Consider the following 17,388-nt stretch of genomic DNA (forward strand, 5'->3'; position numbering starts at 1 on the left):
ATAATGGACTTTAGGAACCTAAGGTAGCTGAGGACAGTGTCACTTCAATGTATCCCTCTACATGACATCACTTTCCTAGCCACCACAACTCTACTGGTAATGGGGCCACCCTTCTGCTGTGGTATCATGTTATCAGTATCCCTTGGACTCAGCCTCAGACACTGATAAGGACGACATTTGTGCCCTTACTTAGCCTCCCAACAGTAGCCCAACACCAGCTTCTCTTTAGAAAATACTCTACAAGGCAAGCCTGGTTTCATAGCGCTTGCTGTCTCTTTCAAAACCAGCCAATTCGGTGCCTCCTGTTGGAGCCTGCTTTTTCTTAAAAACTGGCCTCAGAATTTCAACCCGGGTCATCATTTTAATTGGGCACAGTAACTCCCTTTGTTGATCACCCAGATTGTTAAGTATAATAAAATGCAGTTTCTGGCATAGGTGGCATTACTAAGATGTACTGACTTTCTCCCTTCCCTCTGACCAGAAGACTTAAATAATGTGTTGTTGCCAGTGGGTATCTGAGTGGGTCTCAGTTTTGGAATAAATTTTTATGGCCATGGTGGGCAAGAGGACTGTCACCCAGGAGCCTCTCAGTTCTGTGGCCAGGAACATTGAGACTGCAATGAGGTTAGGGAGGATTCTCTACCCGCCATCCCCTTGACTACTAGGCATACAACCCTTACCAGACGCGTTAGGCCAAGGTCACTGCGCACGATTTATTGTGGAAGCACTATTGTGGAATCATTGCTGAACCTAGGGACCCTGCCAGAGCCACAGGCCAACTCCCAAGCCCACAAGAGCCAGGTGCAAACAGGGCAGGGTAGAGACTGATGATCGGATGGATGCTTCGGGAGAGGCTGTTATCCTGCGCTCTCCAAGAGGCTGCTGGGGGCGGAAATTATCCGTGAGTGGTCTGGGGTGCAAACCTGGTGGCCCGGTCTGGAGCACGGCCTGGAACTGAACTACCTGAGGGTAGGCAAAGATGGGTCAAGATGTGACAGGGCAGGTGGAGAAGGCTGCAATGGGGGGTAATAACAGACTGGGCGTGGAGGAATGGCAGTGGCTCCCACCTGCGCACGCCCAATGGGTACGGTGTTTTCAAAGACAGTCCAGAGCACCGCTGGCTCACAGCCCGGCGTGGTCAGAGACCCAGAGTATCGGTAGTATCGCAAGAGCCCCAAAGCACTTGGCAGCAGAGAGGCCAGTGCAAAGGTGGACGTCAGATTCACAGCTACCCCTGTATAGAAGAGAAACTGGAACTTGCCTCTCCTGCTCTTGCTCCTCACCCTCATCACTTCCAGCCCAGATGGGACCCCACAGCTCCTTACCAGGTGAAGATAAAGTTTTCAGGCCAGACACAATGGCAGAGAAATTGGTATTGTCCCTGTCCTCCTCCTGTGGAAGAGTTTTAGTAAAAGACATTTTGATGTTCTCTACCTCCACCCCCTTTCTCTCTCCCCCTCACTACCCCCCCCGTGTGTGTGTGTGTGTGTGTGTGTGTGTGTGTGTGTGTGTGTGTGTGTGTGTGTGTGTGTGTGTGTGTGTGTGTGTGTGTGTGTGTGTGTGTGTGTGTGTGTGTGTGTGAAGGTAAAATAGCTGGGACAGCAGTGGGAAGGGCCCAGCTGGAGGCTCTGGGAGGTCTGGGGATGAAGAAGATGACCTACCAGGAGGCCCAGCAACACTCCATCACTTTGGCCCCCACCTCCTTGGTGGGGAGTTCCCTGGGCATCTGGATGTGAACTGACTGTCCTCATGTCTAGCTTCATTTATAGAGTGTCCCCTGCCACCTCCCTACATTGTGTGTAGAGCCTCCTCTTCTTCGGTCATGAGGATTTGGTCTCATCTGCGTATCCCATTGTTAAAGCTGCTCAGCCCATTTGTGTGCATGTGTTGGTGGTGGTGGTGGTGGTGGTGGTGGGGAAAGTGAGCTCTTCTGAGTTCCCTAAGCCTTTCAGACCTGAAGATCCCTGGTCCCTCCACACAACTCCAAGTCCCTGTTTCTGGAAACATGCATGGGGCTACAGCCCCTTCCTCACCACCAACAGCACAGCCAGTATAGCAAACCCATCTGGTTGGCTCCGTGCATCCCCCATGCTCTGGTACTTTGTGTTCATGTGGACCATGTGCATCTAGGGGATACAGACCAAAGGTAGTGACCAGCTGCTGCTCTCTGCTCCCTACACCTGTCTTCCTTCTGGTCCACCCTGAACCCACCTCCATAGAACCATGCTTCTCATCCAGGCTGTGCTCGGAGCCTTGGTGCCCTGGGCTGCCCCAGTGGAAGTGCAGCTGCAGTAGCCGGTACTCTGGTGATGGGAGCCCAGCCCCTTGGATGGCTGGGCAGTTCTGCTGACAGGAATTTACTCGCAGTAGCACTGAAGGCAGGAAGCACATGAGAGTTTTCCTCACCAGCAGACTCCCCAGGGTAGGAATAACACTGTCACTAGCAGTTTCAGTTATGAGGACCTTGACTTCTTTCCAGCATCTTGGCATCTGGACATGAACTGATTGTCCTCAGAGGTCATGGCTAGCTTCATTTATAGAGGGTCCCCTGCCACCTCCCTACATTGTGTGTAGAGCCTCCTCTGCTCTGTCCCCGAGGATTTGGACTTGTCTGTGTATCCCATTGTCTGCTTAGCCCATTTGTGTTGTGTGTTGGGGGGCAGTGAGCTTTTTTTGAGAAGCTGGTGTCTCAGCTCGTCTGTGGGTCCTCATCCCTGTGTATGGGTGAGGTTCCTGTAAGCTGTGTGGAGTCCTGCTTCTGTGTAGCAGTCTTAACCTTATAACGCTGACCTGTGTGGCCATCGTTCTCCAGGATCCAAGGATCTTGAGGGGCTGAATCATAGCCTTGAAAGATGAAGGGCTTAAGAGTGTAGTCCCGCTGGACCAATCGAAGGTCAATGTTGATAGGGGACTGGGTTGGGCCCCCACAGGCAGGTGCTAGTTCCTTCCAGTGGGCAGGGCCTGAGAAAACAAGGACTAGAGTCTGCAGCAGGGGTCTCGAAGGCAAGTCTGGGAGTACAACGAGGAGGGATTCCATTTACCCAGATGCCCTCCCTCTGCCCTCCACACACCTGGCTGCAGCAGCACCCATCTGACTTATATGTCTGCAAGCATACTGGCACAGAGAGATAAGGTAGAAGGATCTGGGACACGGCTGCATACTCAAGCTGGGGACCATCCCAACACACACATGGTCTAGCCACACCCGTAGACTCACAGACCCTGACAGCAGACACACAGAATCACAGTGTCCAGTCCTTTGGAGCACAGGAGCTGACAGAGACCAGACAGATCCACATAGCCTGTTACAACTGTTCTCACCACACTTTGGGTCTTGGGAGTCGTAGCACCAGGTACCTGCAGACAGGAGGCAGGGAACCACAGTGGTTCCCTATAAAGTTCCATCTTGACCCCAATCCAGGAATGGAGACAGGTAGAGGCTGTTCCCTTGTCAGTGTGTCTCCTCCCCACTTGCCCCATCACCGGTGGGTAGGTGGTGTCAGGCAGAGCCTTGGTGCTCACCACTGGAGTCCACCTGTGCCGCCAGTTGTATAAGGAGGAAGCTGAGCAGGAAGTCCAGGGCCCACATGATGCTGCAGTGGCTGACTCTGGAGAACTGCAAAGTGGACGAGGAATGTACAGCCAGGCTAACTAAGAAGGCTGCTCCGCATTCATTGGTAGGTGAACTAGAGGTCTGGATAAGCCCTGTGGACATGCTGAGGTGGGGCTAGAGTGGGTGGAGCCCAGGTAGAGCCACTAGGAATGGAGGTGGGCTGGAGCCTAATCTTCAGAGCTGCTGCAGCCAGTGTAACTGTTGTTGGCATTTCTCCCGAAGGGTGTCTCCTTATTACTCTTACAGCAGTGAAAATGGGTAACAGAGACCAGGAGTGACATGCCAAAGTCACCGTCAAAGAAATTAGTTCAAGAGATGAGGGCACATTGAATCCTACTACCCAAGACTTAGGCTAAGAGGCATGGCTATTCCTTCTCATGCTACAAGCTTGAGATTCCAACCCGTTCCAAGTCCAGGTCCACATCTGCTTCCTATTGATGCTCGTCTGAGGATCAATACCCTCCCAAAGACAAAGGTCTCAGGAGAAGCTGCAGTCCTCCTGTGGGGATACTACAGTGGCTCTTGGTTTCCTGATGTGTTCTGCACATGGGCACCATGTCTGAGCAGGTTAGGCTCACCAATGACTATCAGGGAGTGGGCTGGAGGGCTGCTCCTCTCAGTATTCCAGTTCTCAGCATCTCTTTCCCATAGCCCAAGGGAGGTGGGGTATAGCTTAGTGGAAGAGTACTTGCTTAGCATGTCTCCTTGGATTCTCCCTCAGCACTGCAAAAAACCAACAGCAACTGCTGGAGGACCAAGTTCTTCCTTGAAGAGAGGACAGGGAGGAAAGGGCAGTGTTGGCAGAGCCCCAGGCACCCTGCTTCAGATGTGCTGAGGGCAGAACGAAGCTCCTGTCCCCACCAAAGGCCTCAGCAGATCCTTCTTTACCCAACCCCTTTCCAGCCTTTGTGACAGCCTGCTGTAGTCATTGGCCCTTCTGAGTTAGGTTAAGCTGGTTAGGACAGTGAAAGTCTGGTTTGATTACAGCTGAAAGTCTGGCTCCTGAGTTTGACCAATGAGGGCTCTTGCATGTATGGGGTGCAAATACATAAACTCATGCACACACAAAAACGATAAAAATTAAAATATTGTGTGGGGCATGGAGGTGCACACCTTTGTGTGCAGTTTTAAAAAACATGCTACCACCTTGCCCGGATTGCGAGGCGGGGGGACCTGCTGTGCCACCAGCCCCTCCTGGCTCCCTTTTGTTCCACCAGACTTAGCTCCAGGATCCTCAAAACCAAGCCCTAACCTGGCTTCCTTTTCTACCCACCTTTGCTCCAAGAGGGGATTGCATTACCAGCCCACTCCTGGGACCCTAGAATCCGAGGACAAAAGACACACACTCAGCCTTGTTACTTTAACTTGCCTGTTAAGCACAAATCTTTCCTGCCTGGAAATGCATGCCCTTTCCAATTTATTATCTCCATCTCTCCTTCTACCCTAAACTTAGTGGCTTGTTCTATTTAGCCCCTGCCAAACATCTTTAGCAACCCAGCCACAGGTCCTCGCTGCCCACAAGATCTTACATGGTTGCTGTGTCCCTTTTCCTCCAAAGCATGGCAGAAAAGCTCTCTCTCCTTCCCTGTGTCTCCTTTCCTCTTGAGATCTCGATAATACGCACGCACACCCCACACGCACGCAAACATTGCTATCAAGAATCCTGGTGTCTCACAGAAATGAACAGTAAATGCTGTTTTTGCTTCTCACCCCCAGCAGGCTGAGTGCCATAGTGGGTGGGTGTAACCCCCTCTTTTCAGGAGAGGCCTCAGTCCAAGGCAATATGCTTTGCAAGTCTTTAGCAACTCAGGACTTCTGGAAAGACAAGATCATCCAACTTTTTATAGATTGAAATCCTCTCAGATGACTCAAGCCTTTCCAGCCCTGTAGGAAAAGGCAGTCCTGGGTGTAAGTTGCCAGCCGATACCCTCCAAGCAGCAGCTCCTGCTGGAAGGAGCTGCTTACGGCCACCTGGATGGTTAGAGATGAAGTCCAGCGCCCTCCCTGCAGCTTATCTCACACTGGGCACTAGTAATGGGGATACACCAGCCCTGGCATTGACTGTAGTGAAACTTCAGAGGAGTGTGGCCCCTTGCCATGCACCCTGCAGAAGCTCCAAGCTCAGCCATCTGGTCCTCAACCAAGGGATGTCAGAAGCCAACTGGATGCCTGTAAGGGCTGAAAACTTAGGAGAGCCCTGTTGATGGGGCTGGGCCACAGCAAGAACTGACCATGCTTTTTCCATAACACAAGTTTATTTGGCATTGGATGAAATGGTTCTCACAGCATCTTAAGAAAGGATCAATGCCAACCTGACCAAAAAATACACCCAAACTAAAACCTTTAATGAAAGGAATATGTAAAAACAGGCATTGAGACAATGTACAGTATCAAATTCCACTTCAAGGCAGGTCAGAGGGCACCTGGCCTCAGAAGAGTGGCAAGGCAGTCCTGGGAAAGGGGCCTCCTAGGAGCCTGTCCCTCTGGGGCCTTGCAGGATGGGTAAAGAACACACAAACCTCATCAAATCTTGGATTTGGGATTATTCACCAGTGAGAGCTGGCAGACTCCAGTGCTTGGAACTGGAATAACAATAGTCCAAACAGCCCCCAACAGAGGCCTTCCATGCACCCTGAAGGCATGGGGGACGGACCCCACAGTCCTGGCAAGCCTACCTCTGCAGCACCAGTCCACTTTAGGTCACCCTCTCCACTGGGCCTCCTAATCTCAACCCCAATAGCCATTTGGTCCCCACGTAAGTTCCAGTTTGTACAGTCTCCTGAGGCACTGGTGTGTGGTCCTTAGGGCTCTTTTGGGTGGCCTGGCACCAACACAATTCCCAACTGTTGCTCTGGAGCATGGCTGCCCAGCACCCAGCACTTAGGACTTGCTGGAGGCATGATGAACTTCCTGATGTCCTTAGCAATGGGTAGAGGGGGCAAGGGCCCTCTGCAGAGGGATGTCTGCAGCAGATGGTCTGTGGGCCTTGACATGGGGCGGACTATCTGTAAGCAATCATATACCCCCGTCAGCCCTGGGGATCTGAAGATGCTCCGTATGGGAAGGGGAAACATAGGTTCCAAGTAGTGTAAGGCTGCACCTAGAGCTGTGTGGGTCTGATCATGCACAACAGAACAGACACCAGTCACCTCCACTCCTGTTCTCACCTTGACAGGAGTCACAGCCCCAATGACCACAGCCTAGAAGAAGCTCAAAGGTGCAAGAGCGGCCCATGGACAAATGGCTCATGTGGGGTATTGGCCCCTGTCCTGAGCTCCTGTGAACCATTATCACCTGCAAACATTTTGGCCACATTGGGACACACACACAGATATAAAGACCCAGACATCCAACATAGAAAAGACACGAATGTGCTAAAAATTGCACAGAACCTTCCTTAATCTCCAAACCTTAGAAATGCTAAAGGCCTGTGTCAGGAGACAAGACCACTGCATGGAGCTGGAGCTGGAGCTGGCAATGGAGTCCTTTGGGCAAAATCCCCAGGTACCCGGTTGCTGTGTAGGGCCTGAGAGGCATGTATGTGGCTGGCAGACACTGGGCTCCAGCAGTGTTCATGGGGTGTAGTGGACTCAGATGACAACTCAGGATGTCCACTTGAACAATTCTCTTCCCAAACAACCCTTTATGGCACAGATAGGATGAACGGGCATGACTAGACCCAGTGGTCATTCACCAGCAAGCAGAGCACAGGGATCCAGAGTGTGGCAGAGAAAAGCCAGCATGCCCCAACCCTCCACAAGGGTCTAGAGTCTACTCCTGGGGAGCCATGCAGAGGTATACCATGGAAGAGTGCTAGGAATGAGCAGGGCCTCCTGCCACAGTGCTGGCCTCAAAGCAAAGCTAGAAATGGTGTGGCAAGTTCAATTTCCTCCCAGGGATTGATCGGCACCTTGAAATTGCAACTGGCCCCGGGACAGGAAGCCCCCAGAGAGCCAGTACAGCAGCTGCAAATGCTTTCCCTGGAAGCAGTTCAGATGCTCTGCTGCCTCTAAGCAGCCACTAGCGCTAGCTCTACTGTGTCTACACTGGCTGATGACTGGCTCCTAAGGGTGAGAGTGCAGTAAGCAAGCCCATCCAAAGATGCACTTGGTGTAAGTGAAGCCCACTGCCTCTGCTCTCTTGGAAACGTGTGCTTTCAACACCTGTGTCATTCCACCATTTAAAGAAGAGACTAATAGCCCCCAGGTAAAGACGGTACAGGCACTTGCTCCTCTCTGAGTGCCTGATTTCAGTTTCTATGTACACACCCGCAGCTGGTGGGGATGTGGTAGTGGAGTAGGGTCCTGGCTATGACAGGACCCCTTCAAGTCCCCCACTGAGATAGGTGTCTTCTGGACAAGAAACATACACTCCTAGCCCACGGGGGGCCACAAGCTGAGCCACCTAAACCACAGTGTTGAGGGAAGCACGGGGGAGGCGCCCACCCCCTGGTGGTGCTTCTGTAGCTGGGGTGCTTCCACTCTGGGCGGGATCAGGAGGCACCAGCAGGGCACTGCTACTGTCTGTAGAGTCTTCCAGATCTGCTAAGGATGTCTCTGCAGGGGGCAGCGGCTGATCCAAGTGCCTGGGCAATGCACCTTCAATGCCACCATCCCTTGGGGTTGGCAGGCTGGCCTCCACAGGCTCAAAGGCATCGTCATCTGCAGGGGAACAAAAGGATGTCAGATGTAAGTGAAGGCCTGGGCAGAAGTAGGTTCCTGTCCTAAACATGCCCTGATTTCTGAGTGCTAACAGGACCCAGGGGAGCTCCTTGCTTAATGTTCTAGCAGACCAAAGTTCATGGTAGGTGAAATGCAGTGACCACTCATCAGAACAAAGGGAGAGCAGAGGGGGACCTCCTCTGATTCAGCAGGGACATAACACCAAGGGCTTCAGCACAACTTTGCAACCAGAGCAAAGTGGGGGTGTGGGGGTGTGGGGGGTGGTGTTAATGGGGACGGGCAGCCTTGACAACTACTGCTGTCAGCAGATAGCCAGACCAAGGCACTCCTCAAGTCTACGTTGCCTTGGACTTTGGGCTGTTTCTAAATGCTGGTGATGAGGCCTTGGCTATGAACAGTCTCCAGGACTCCAACCTTGCCCTGAAGCCGAGGCCGGACAGAGTGGGGATCTACAGCCATCTAGTACAGTCTTGGCAGAAAGCTTTCTCTCTCAACCTCTCTGTGGTGTGAAGATCCAAGAAGGGCTTCTATGCTAGGCAAACGTGCTGACAGTTGAGTTGTGCTCCCAGCTGTGACTGTAGCCTCTAAGAGGAGTTTCTGACAGTCTGATCTGAAGGCAGGAGTCATATTCTCCTAGTCCTAGATCACAGCAGTGTTAAAAGTCCCACTCTGATACAGAGTGCAGGCCTGTACGGAGCCAAGCATGTTCCACACAAGGAACAGGACACGACTGCTGCCTAATGAGCCAGGCAAGGAGCAAGGATAGAAGGGACGTACTGGACACTCCTAGGGTCAGGTAGAGAACAGCAACTCTCAAAGCAGCTTTTTGACACAACAGGAGGAATTGTTATAATGGTGTCTTTATGGTTTGGAACAAGCTCCTGATCTGGGTCAGGACCACTTCTGTCCTTAGAATCCCTACTGCCTACCTCCCCCAACCCCCAACTGCTTCACAAAATGGGCTGAAAGGTCCTGAGGGCTGTACCACTAATAGGTGCTCATAGGAGGAAGAGAAGGATGCTGTCCTCTGGCTCCCCAGAACTCTCAACACCCCTCTAAGGAGGCCAGGACCAAATGCCTTCTGTGGGGGCAATCTTGGAAGGGGTCCTAAAAATTGGGAAGGCAGCCAGAAAGAAAGGAGGGTTCCCAGGTCCCAGCAAAGCCTGTGGTCCTGAGTCTGAATTCCTCACAGCTTGACAACTCCATATTCCCTCTCCCTAGGGTAAACAGGCACCTGCAGGGTCGTAGAACACACTGTCTGGGTTGATAGAGGCCTCATAGGGTGGTGGTGGATCATCCGGCTGGTCCATGTCTGGGTACTTGTAAGCTGTATAAGGAGGCGGAGGGTCGTGGAAATGGAAAGTCCCACCTTCCCCATCGTCAGAAAGATGTAGTGGCGTGAGGCCTGTGCCAAACCCATCTGGACCATAGTCAAAGCCAGGGATCCTCCGGCCAAGGTTGAAATGGTGCACTGAGCAGTCAAAATAGAGAAACAGGAGGGAAGCTGTGTCATTTGGAGCAAGCTACTGGTTCCCAAGCCTCAATCCCAGTGTCCCTAGTCTAGAGCCAGCCACATCTGACATGTCACACGAGACCCTGATTTGGCCAGAACCTCCCATCTCTGGGTCTCTCCAACCAAAGTGCCCTCACCCCACTTATATGAAACCTATTCCAGCCCTGTCATTGGACTGCAGAAGGAACCTTGCATTGCTATAGCCCCCAGGTTCAACTCACTTTTGGGTATCCATCTACTATAGAAGTAAGTGACCATAAGGCAGACTAGGAGAACTGCTGCCCTGCCCATGGCCTAGGACACACTGCAGACCCTTCACGGAGCAAGTGAAATCCCTTGTAGCTGCTGGCAACTTGCTCCCAACCTTCTTATTGCTAAGAAGGAACATTCCAGTGAGGAGTAGTAGTCTTTGGCTAAGACTTTTTCTCAGGTGCCTGCTGTGGCTACTGGTATCTGAGCCTCCTCCTCTCACAAGTGGCCCATACTCACAGCTCATCACAAGAAGTACGTGGCTATTCAGGGATGTTGCTCTTGTTATAGAGCTGGGAGGATAGAAGGTCTACCTTGAACTTCAGCCCATAAATAACCTCTCAGGTATCCTGTTTCTCTGGCTACCCAGGGGGTGTTCAGCCACAAGGAAAGCAGGTGTGTGGCTACAGAGGGACACAGCTCAGACAGGGGGACCTGGAGACCTAGGGCTGGGTGTGTGTGTGTGACTATTGTGGCCCTTGGAGGGCACTCACAGTTTGCTCCAATCAGGGACTCGATGCGCTCCCGGCGCCGCTGGCGTAGCCGGTGGACCATGAAAAGCAGCAGCGAGAGGATGAGGAAGGAGGAGATACAGCTGACGACCAGGCGCATCCCACTAGCCATGGAGTCAAACAGGCTGCTGCCATCTATGAGGAGGGGTGAGGAGGAAGGAAACCAGCGGCTCTGAGAAAAGAACTTGCAGGGCTACAGGTGGGGTAGACAAATGCAGGCAAGCTCTGAGTGTCTGGGCTGGTCTGAGCTTCTCCTCCACACCCAGTGCTTTTACAATGCTCTTGACAACTTTTTAGTACAGAGGGTAAAACAAAACTTTTCAAAATTGAGACGACTGACACAACACTGAAAACGCGGGAGGGAGCACAGCTCTGCAGTCTCCGGAGGCTATCTGCCCCACCCCGGCTCTCTCACCCGCCACTACCGTGTGAAATGCTGCTGTCACTGTCACGAAGCAAGGAAGCGGAGACTTCTGTCCTTGGCTGAGGGAGCTGGGCTGTGACATATCTTAGGGGCCAGGGCCCTTCCCAAGAGTATGTGTGTCTAACAGCGACAGAATAACAATACGGGTAAGACTAAGCCTGAACTCTGAAGGACTGCACGGAGGAGAGCTGCGACAGTGTCCTCCAATAACTGTCTGGGCCAAGATTCACAAAGGAGAGTCGCCCTGGTCACTGCTGACAAAGTCTTTCACTGTAGCTATGAGTCTTCAAGCTACAGTAGAGAGAAGTCACAGTCTCAGTGCACACCTAGCCTGGGCACGCCATGCACTGCAGCAAGTTAGGTCTCACTGGATAGCACATTTGCCTGTACTGCACACGCCTGGAGCAAACTTTCTAATAAGGTACACACTTGCGCAGGTGAGGAGGGCAGAGGCAGCACCAGCAACCTCTGTACTCAATCTTAGGGAAAGAAGATGCTAAACTGGATGCACTGGAGATCAAGAAGCTTGTCCTGCCTGTAGGGCCTTCCTCAGACCTTCTGTTTTCAGTGGTCCTGACTAGGGAGGGAACACTACTGGCCTTTAATAAGTCTAGGCCAGAGAAAAGGCAGCCAGGAAGTCCCTTACCAACTTCACATTGGTTCCAAGATAGACATGGTATACATGGGGTCTCTAAACCGGGAAACAGGAGGGCCCTGCATCCTCGATGACCTACAAAGCTTCAGATCTAGAGCTGTCTACTCTCCACCTTTACAACAGTTTTGGAAGGCAGGTCCTCAAAGACTAGCTAGGAAAAAATACTCCACAACCAACACATGAACGGTGGCTACAGAGTCTTAATAAATCCTGCTGCCAGCCAGCTGGGTCTAGACCAGTACAAATGGCCCAGATAAATCTGCCCTCTTCTCATATGACCAGGAAGTGATGCTTAAGATCGTGGAGAGGATACGTGAAAAGCATCTACCCAGTCTATTAGCTGCCTGTTTGCAGGCCTCTAATGACGGTCTAGGATCCCTGCCTGAGGGATGATAACAGGCCTACTTGTGGGAGGCCAGCACCAGGTTCCCAGGTGAGTCCTAAGGGTGAGTCCCGGGTAAGTCCGAATTGGTTCTAACAATAAGTCCCAGGGCTGGCACTGTTGGGAGCAGGAAGACATCATCTAAGAAAAGCCACCTACAGTCAGGTACAAAAACCAAATGGGAGGCCAGAGGTCCCAGGACACACGAGGGACTTAGCCACTCCACGCAGGACTTGGTACTGGTTAACTCTTTTCCAGCCCACATACTTATTTCCCATAGGACTGATGATAACATTTGTTTCCAGGTCCTTCACAGTACAGTTATATAGCTTCTTTGGTGAAGTACAATTTAAATGACTGTTAATACAGTTGCATTTTCTTCTTACTGAGGTTTTAGGGTATTTTGTCTGGCCTGGAACATGCTGTGTAGCCCAGGACAGCCCTGGCCTTTCCCTCTTCCATGCTACAGGCTTGTGCAGTCAAGCTCTATTCTGCAGTGCTGGAGATCAAACCCAAGGACTTGTGTGTGCATGCTAGGCAGACATGGTATGAAATGTTATGTTCCCAGTCTCCAGAGTTCTTCATATATTCTGAATGTAAGAATCGTGATGGAAATTATGTAAGCAGCATGTGTGTCTTTTCAGCTCTTTGTCAGTGTATTTAAAGGAGCAAGTTGAAAGTGTAATGAAATTTAGCTTAGCAATCTTTTAAGGATCATACTTGTATTTAAATGTTGGCCTAGCCCACGGCAAAAGATTTCCCCTTCTATTTTCTTACAGAAATTTCATAACTTACCAATTTCAAATCTGGCTAATGAGAATTCTGAGTTACTCCTGTGCAGTAGCAGGAATGGCATGGAGGCCTGTATGGACAGCTGACTGACCCAGCACTATCTGCTCCAAGACTGTGCTTGCTCTACTGAGTTTCTCTTCTTTGTTATCAAATACGAACTGATTACACTGGGATTACTTCTGTCCTTTAATTCATCACCCGTAGTCCAGTTCCTATTTACAGCACACTGTTCTGATTAATAAGACCGTAGTCTACGCTGCGAATCAGGCATCATAGACCCTCTCTCTGGACTCTCCTACCTCTTTTGTCATTATAAGTAAAGCTTGAAGATCAGCTTAAGAACAAACACCAGCTGCATTTTTGGTAAGACTTATACTTGCATCTATATAGTTAATTTGGGGAGAATTAACATCCATGAAGATGGTATTTTTTTAAGTCTTTGATTTTGTTCTTATCCCAATGTTTTATGCTGGCAGCATGTATAATCTGCAGCATTTACAGTTAGACGTTTCCTGTTTTGGGGTGCTATTTTAAGTGGTACCTTCTTTAAATTTTCAGTGTTTAACTGTTATAGATGGTATACAGAAATACAGTGGATTTCTGTGTATGGATATTATTACATCTAGACCTTGCGGAACACAATAGTAGTTGTACTAATTTCCCTGCAGATCCTCCAGGACTTTCTCTGTAATTACATCATTTGAAAAGAGTGATGCTTTCACTTTTCCTTTCCTCTTGCAATGACCCTGGCCTTGAAGAAATGCTGTCTCCTTGCATTGCTGAAGGGAAAACTAAAGGTGATTGCTGAGACTCACTTCCTACTGTCTCTACTCCAGGTGACAGGTTTGCTCAGTTCCTAGGGAAGGCCTCTATGAAAAGGACCAAGAGCCTGTGGGAACAGGCACAGCAGAGCAGGTCCCAGTTAAGCTGCTCCAGATGCGTAGGAAGGTGGCCTGCAGAAGCTTGGGGCCTGTCCCAACACACTAAGGGTTCTGCTCTGCTGAGAAGTCCCCAGGAATGGGCAGGCTTAATAGGCTAACTATACCACAGATGGGTCATCCTGTGTAGTCTTGTTTCTGCAGAGCCTAGCAGTGGCAGGGTAGCACTAGAAGATTTCTAAGGAGTGGAACTATGAACTCCTTATCAGGTAAACAACAGTATCAGATGATATAGCTTTTGCGAGTTCAAGTTTGACTCCCACAGCTAACAAGCTGGAAAACTGCAGCCATGTGGCTGGTGCACAGGAAACTTTGTGACTACCCAATTAGTATACGTATGTTCATGACACTGGACAGATATATCCATACAATGAGAAAACTGTTCTGTGGAAAGGAAGAGGGCCAAGTGTCAACCTCCCTAATCCCACGATCTCTGCATCTGGTGTGTTTCGCCAAGAGCACAGCCTCTGCACTTACTGCAGTCAACTGCATATCGGATGGTACATGTGCCAGATGCCTGCTTCAGCCCAGCCTCAGACACAGCCTCTAAAGGACCGCTCTATTCTCCCACCTGAGCTCCCCTCCTAGAGGGATGATAATGGCACTTCGCTCAGGGGACAGTACTCACTCTCTCTTCCATAGAGCTCCTGGAGAATGAGGACCTAATGTTCATGCCTGGCCAATCTGCTATTCTGTGGGCCTACCCACATTACTCTCACACAGCGGCATCCAAGAGAAAAAAGAAATTCATGCTTTCAATTCATATTCCCTGAGACCCAAGTTCATGCTGAAATGTCAGTGGTTCTGAGGTACCACAAAGGAGGGCACCATGTGGTGTTCTGATCAGGACTCAACCCTGCTGGGTTTCCCCCCACAAGTGGATATAGATCCAGGGCTTTGCACTGCTAGGTAAATGTCCAAGCCCCATGATTGTTCTTTTGTTGCTGGTGGAAGGACAGTTATCCTGCAAGCTGACTACGCAGTGTGCACCTCAAGAGCACCACCTAGTGGTGAAGAGTTTTACCTTATCACTAGCTCATAATCCTTCAACATAATCAAGGATTATTGATTTTATCACTTTCCACAACCCACCATAACATGAAGAGGAAGAACTCACGTAAATTTCAAGTTTAGGAAGTGAAAGACAGGTCTGAAGCTGCCAAGTTAAACTGTAAACAGTCAGCCATGTTGAGATTCAAGTTTATTTGTAAATATTACCTTAGAGTAAGAATCAGGCAAAGTGAAGGATGGCAGTCATCGGGGCATGTCACAGATGCCCACTGAGGCCCCCGAGCCAGCTATGTCAGTACATGTTGCCAGCATTGCTGTGTCAGGAACAACAAGCTCTTGACAAGTCTCATCACAGCTTTTGGCCAAGGGGTGGCTATCTCACCTGGGTCCAGACACATGAATTTGCAGCATTCCTTAGGGTCCTTGCGGTACTGCTGACACCCCTGGGGCCGCTCACACAGGGCAGCAACACACATCTCAGGCTCCCCTCGATGGCAGGTACAGCTCAAGCATGGGTCATCTCCCTTGGGAGTGAAGTAGAACCCTTCATCCACCACATTGTCTTTGATATCAACACATGTCTGACCTGCAAGGGGCACACAGACACGGACATATGCACTCAGCAGCACTGAGCCCCAATCCCCTCCAGCACCTGCACCTTTGGAGAGAGCAAGGCAACGGAGGATCTGGCCAGCTCTTTTATGCAAGTCCTCCCTGGAGGCAAACTGTGGGTCTGAGGTGGTCACCACAGTCTGGAGAGAGCACAACTAGCCAAGACAGATGGAGCCCACTGCCTCTGAATAGGAACGGCAGGTTCAAGAGCTATGGATATTAACTATTTAAAATTGGAATGTGTTCAGAATGAGCCTCTAGGCACTGCCTGACAAGATGGTCCCCTGAATGAGAAATGTTTAGTAAACTGCACACAAGTGACCTGGGAGACTAGAGCAGGGGAAGAGCTATGAGCAGCCCCTTAAGGGGCTTAAGCTCGTAAGCAGAAGTGACTGACATGGGAGGGGATGGACATGAGGTAAGGAAACCAGAACAGGAAGCTTGTTCCACTCTTCGAATGGCATGGAGGTAACTGAAGAGACTGTGGAACTCTGACAGCTCTCCTCAGTTAGAACTGGGGTCATCCTTCCATCCTTCCCCACATGGCCATCATGTTCAAGGGAAGAAAGGCAAGAGAACACTCTCTGCTACAACAGTGAGAGGAGAACAAGGGGCAGAAACAGCATCCTGAGAGAATGATGAGTACCATTGCGCATCCCAGAAAGGCTGCGCATCAACATGTTAGATGCAAGCACCAAGAGGAGAAACGAAGCAGAAAAATAGTTTAAAAAATGATGACTGAAAACTTCTCCAACCCAGTAAAAAACAAAACCCTACATTCAGAATATGCGACAAACTCCAAATAGGATTAAAGACAAAAAATTCACAAACAGGTACATTATAGTAAAAATACTGAAAATCTAACAGGAACATCCAAACTTCTGAGATCATCTACAAATGTGTTAGGTCCCATAGCTACCTTGTGATAAATGTAGCTATAGGCCTAAAAAAATTTTTTTTTAAAAAATAATTTCTTTATATATATTACTAAGGTAACTTTTTTTTTTTTTTTGGATTTTTTTCGAGACAGGGTTTCTCTGTGTAGCCCTGGCTGTCCTTGAACTCAGAAATCCGCCTGCCTCTGCCTCCTGAGTGCTGGGATTAAAGGCGTAAGCCACCACCACCCGGCTATTCTTCTAATTCTTTAAACAGTGCCACTCGTGGTGACTGAGCATTCGGATAGATGAGCCTACGATGGCCATGCTCATTCCAAGCACCACAGTGGGAGAGTCAGTCAAGAAATGGGAAGACCGAGTGGACTGTGAGAAGTGGAAGGCAGGCAGGGTGAAGTGAGGCAGGCTTTCAGAGGTTCTTGAGCACGCCTGATGAGCAACGGGAAGCGAGATCACCAAGAGGCCACGGCAGGAAGATGCCACGTGTAATTCTGGCCTGCATTCAGAGGCTGGAGCGCATGAGCTCTAAAAGGACATGACTGGAAACCATGGACCAAACTGGACCAGTGCTCATGATGGCGTGGTATTACAGTCAAAGGTATAAGGTGACCTCCCAGTGCAGGTGGTCCTATAAGGTCTTGTGTATCAGCCACTCAAAGACAAGGTTATCTTCAACATATACAGATTTAAAGAATGGAATGGAACTGCTTCCCAATTTACATAATAAAATCAATATAAATGCTGACAGAAAAGCGAATTGCAGCCTGGGTGGCGAAAGTGATCAACCTGTTCTTCTCTTGCTACTGCTTCAGCTTTCCACTTCCTACCCTGAGGGTAGCCTGGCTTTAGATGGTCAGAGAGTTCTCATCTCCTGCTGTGAAGCCTTGGCCTCAACCAACACAGCAGATGGAGGCAGCAGGCACAGGAAGAGCTGGAAACAACCACATTTCATTGTCTCTTCTGTGTTGCTGCTGAGAACTCAGCAAAAGTAGGTGATCAAAAATCAAAGGAGGAGAGCCGGGCGTGGTGGCGCACGCCTTTAATCCCAGCACTCGGGAGGCAGAGGCAGGCGGATCGAGGCCAGCCTGGTCTACAAAGTGAGTTCCAGGACA

General features: G+C 50.2%; 2 protein-coding genes across 5 annotated transcripts in view; both read right to left on the reverse strand.

The window, feature by feature from the left end:
- Nucleotides 1-596: 596 nt before the first annotated feature.
- On the reverse strand, nt 597-3,699 carry LOC110312077 (carbonic anhydrase 15). Of its 3 annotated transcripts, none has more exons than XM_029470267.1 (8): nt 3,523-3,698; nt 3,322-3,357; nt 2,791-3,009; nt 2,212-2,372; nt 2,034-2,126; nt 1,326-1,392; nt 1,068-1,234; nt 600-963 (listed from the first exon to the last, which is right to left on the reverse strand). In XM_029470267.1, exons 1-8 carry the CDS (start codon nt 3,587-3,589, stop codon nt 751-753), a joined length of 1,023 nt encoding a protein of 340 aa, XP_029326127.1. In that variant the 5' UTR covers nt 3,590-3,698; the 3' UTR covers nt 600-750. The 3 variants fall into 3 exon arrangements, with proteins under 3 accessions (XP_029326129.1, XP_029326127.1, XP_021041288.1); XM_021185629.2 differs by having other exon boundaries at nt 700-963; nt 2,791-2,961; nt 3,523-3,695; XM_029470269.1 differs by lacking the exon at nt 2,034-2,126 and having other exon boundaries at nt 597-963; nt 3,523-3,699.
- A 2,150-nt stretch (nt 3,700-5,849) lies between these two features.
- Dgcr2 (DiGeorge syndrome critical region gene 2) overlaps nt 5,850-17,388 on the reverse strand; it is a 50,601-nt gene continuing 39,062 nt past the window's right edge. For both annotated transcript variants that reach the window (XM_021185478.1, XM_021185477.2), the window contains exons 7-10: nt 15,154-15,357; nt 10,552-10,704; nt 9,530-9,766; nt 5,850-8,274 (exon numbers count right to left, since the gene is read on the reverse strand). In XM_021185478.1, the coding sequence (XP_021041137.1) occupies nt 8,018-8,274; nt 9,530-9,766; nt 10,552-10,704; nt 15,154-15,357 (851 nt within the window). In that variant the 3' untranslated portion in view covers nt 5,850-8,017. The remainder of the gene's footprint in view (nt 8,275-9,529; nt 9,767-10,551; nt 10,705-15,153; nt 15,358-17,388) is intronic.

This window comes from Mus caroli, chromosome 16, assembly GCF_900094665.2.
Source record: "Mus caroli chromosome 16, CAROLI_EIJ_v1.1, whole genome shotgun sequence".
Classification (NCBI taxonomy): domain Eukaryota; kingdom Metazoa; phylum Chordata; class Mammalia; order Rodentia; family Muridae; genus Mus; species Mus caroli.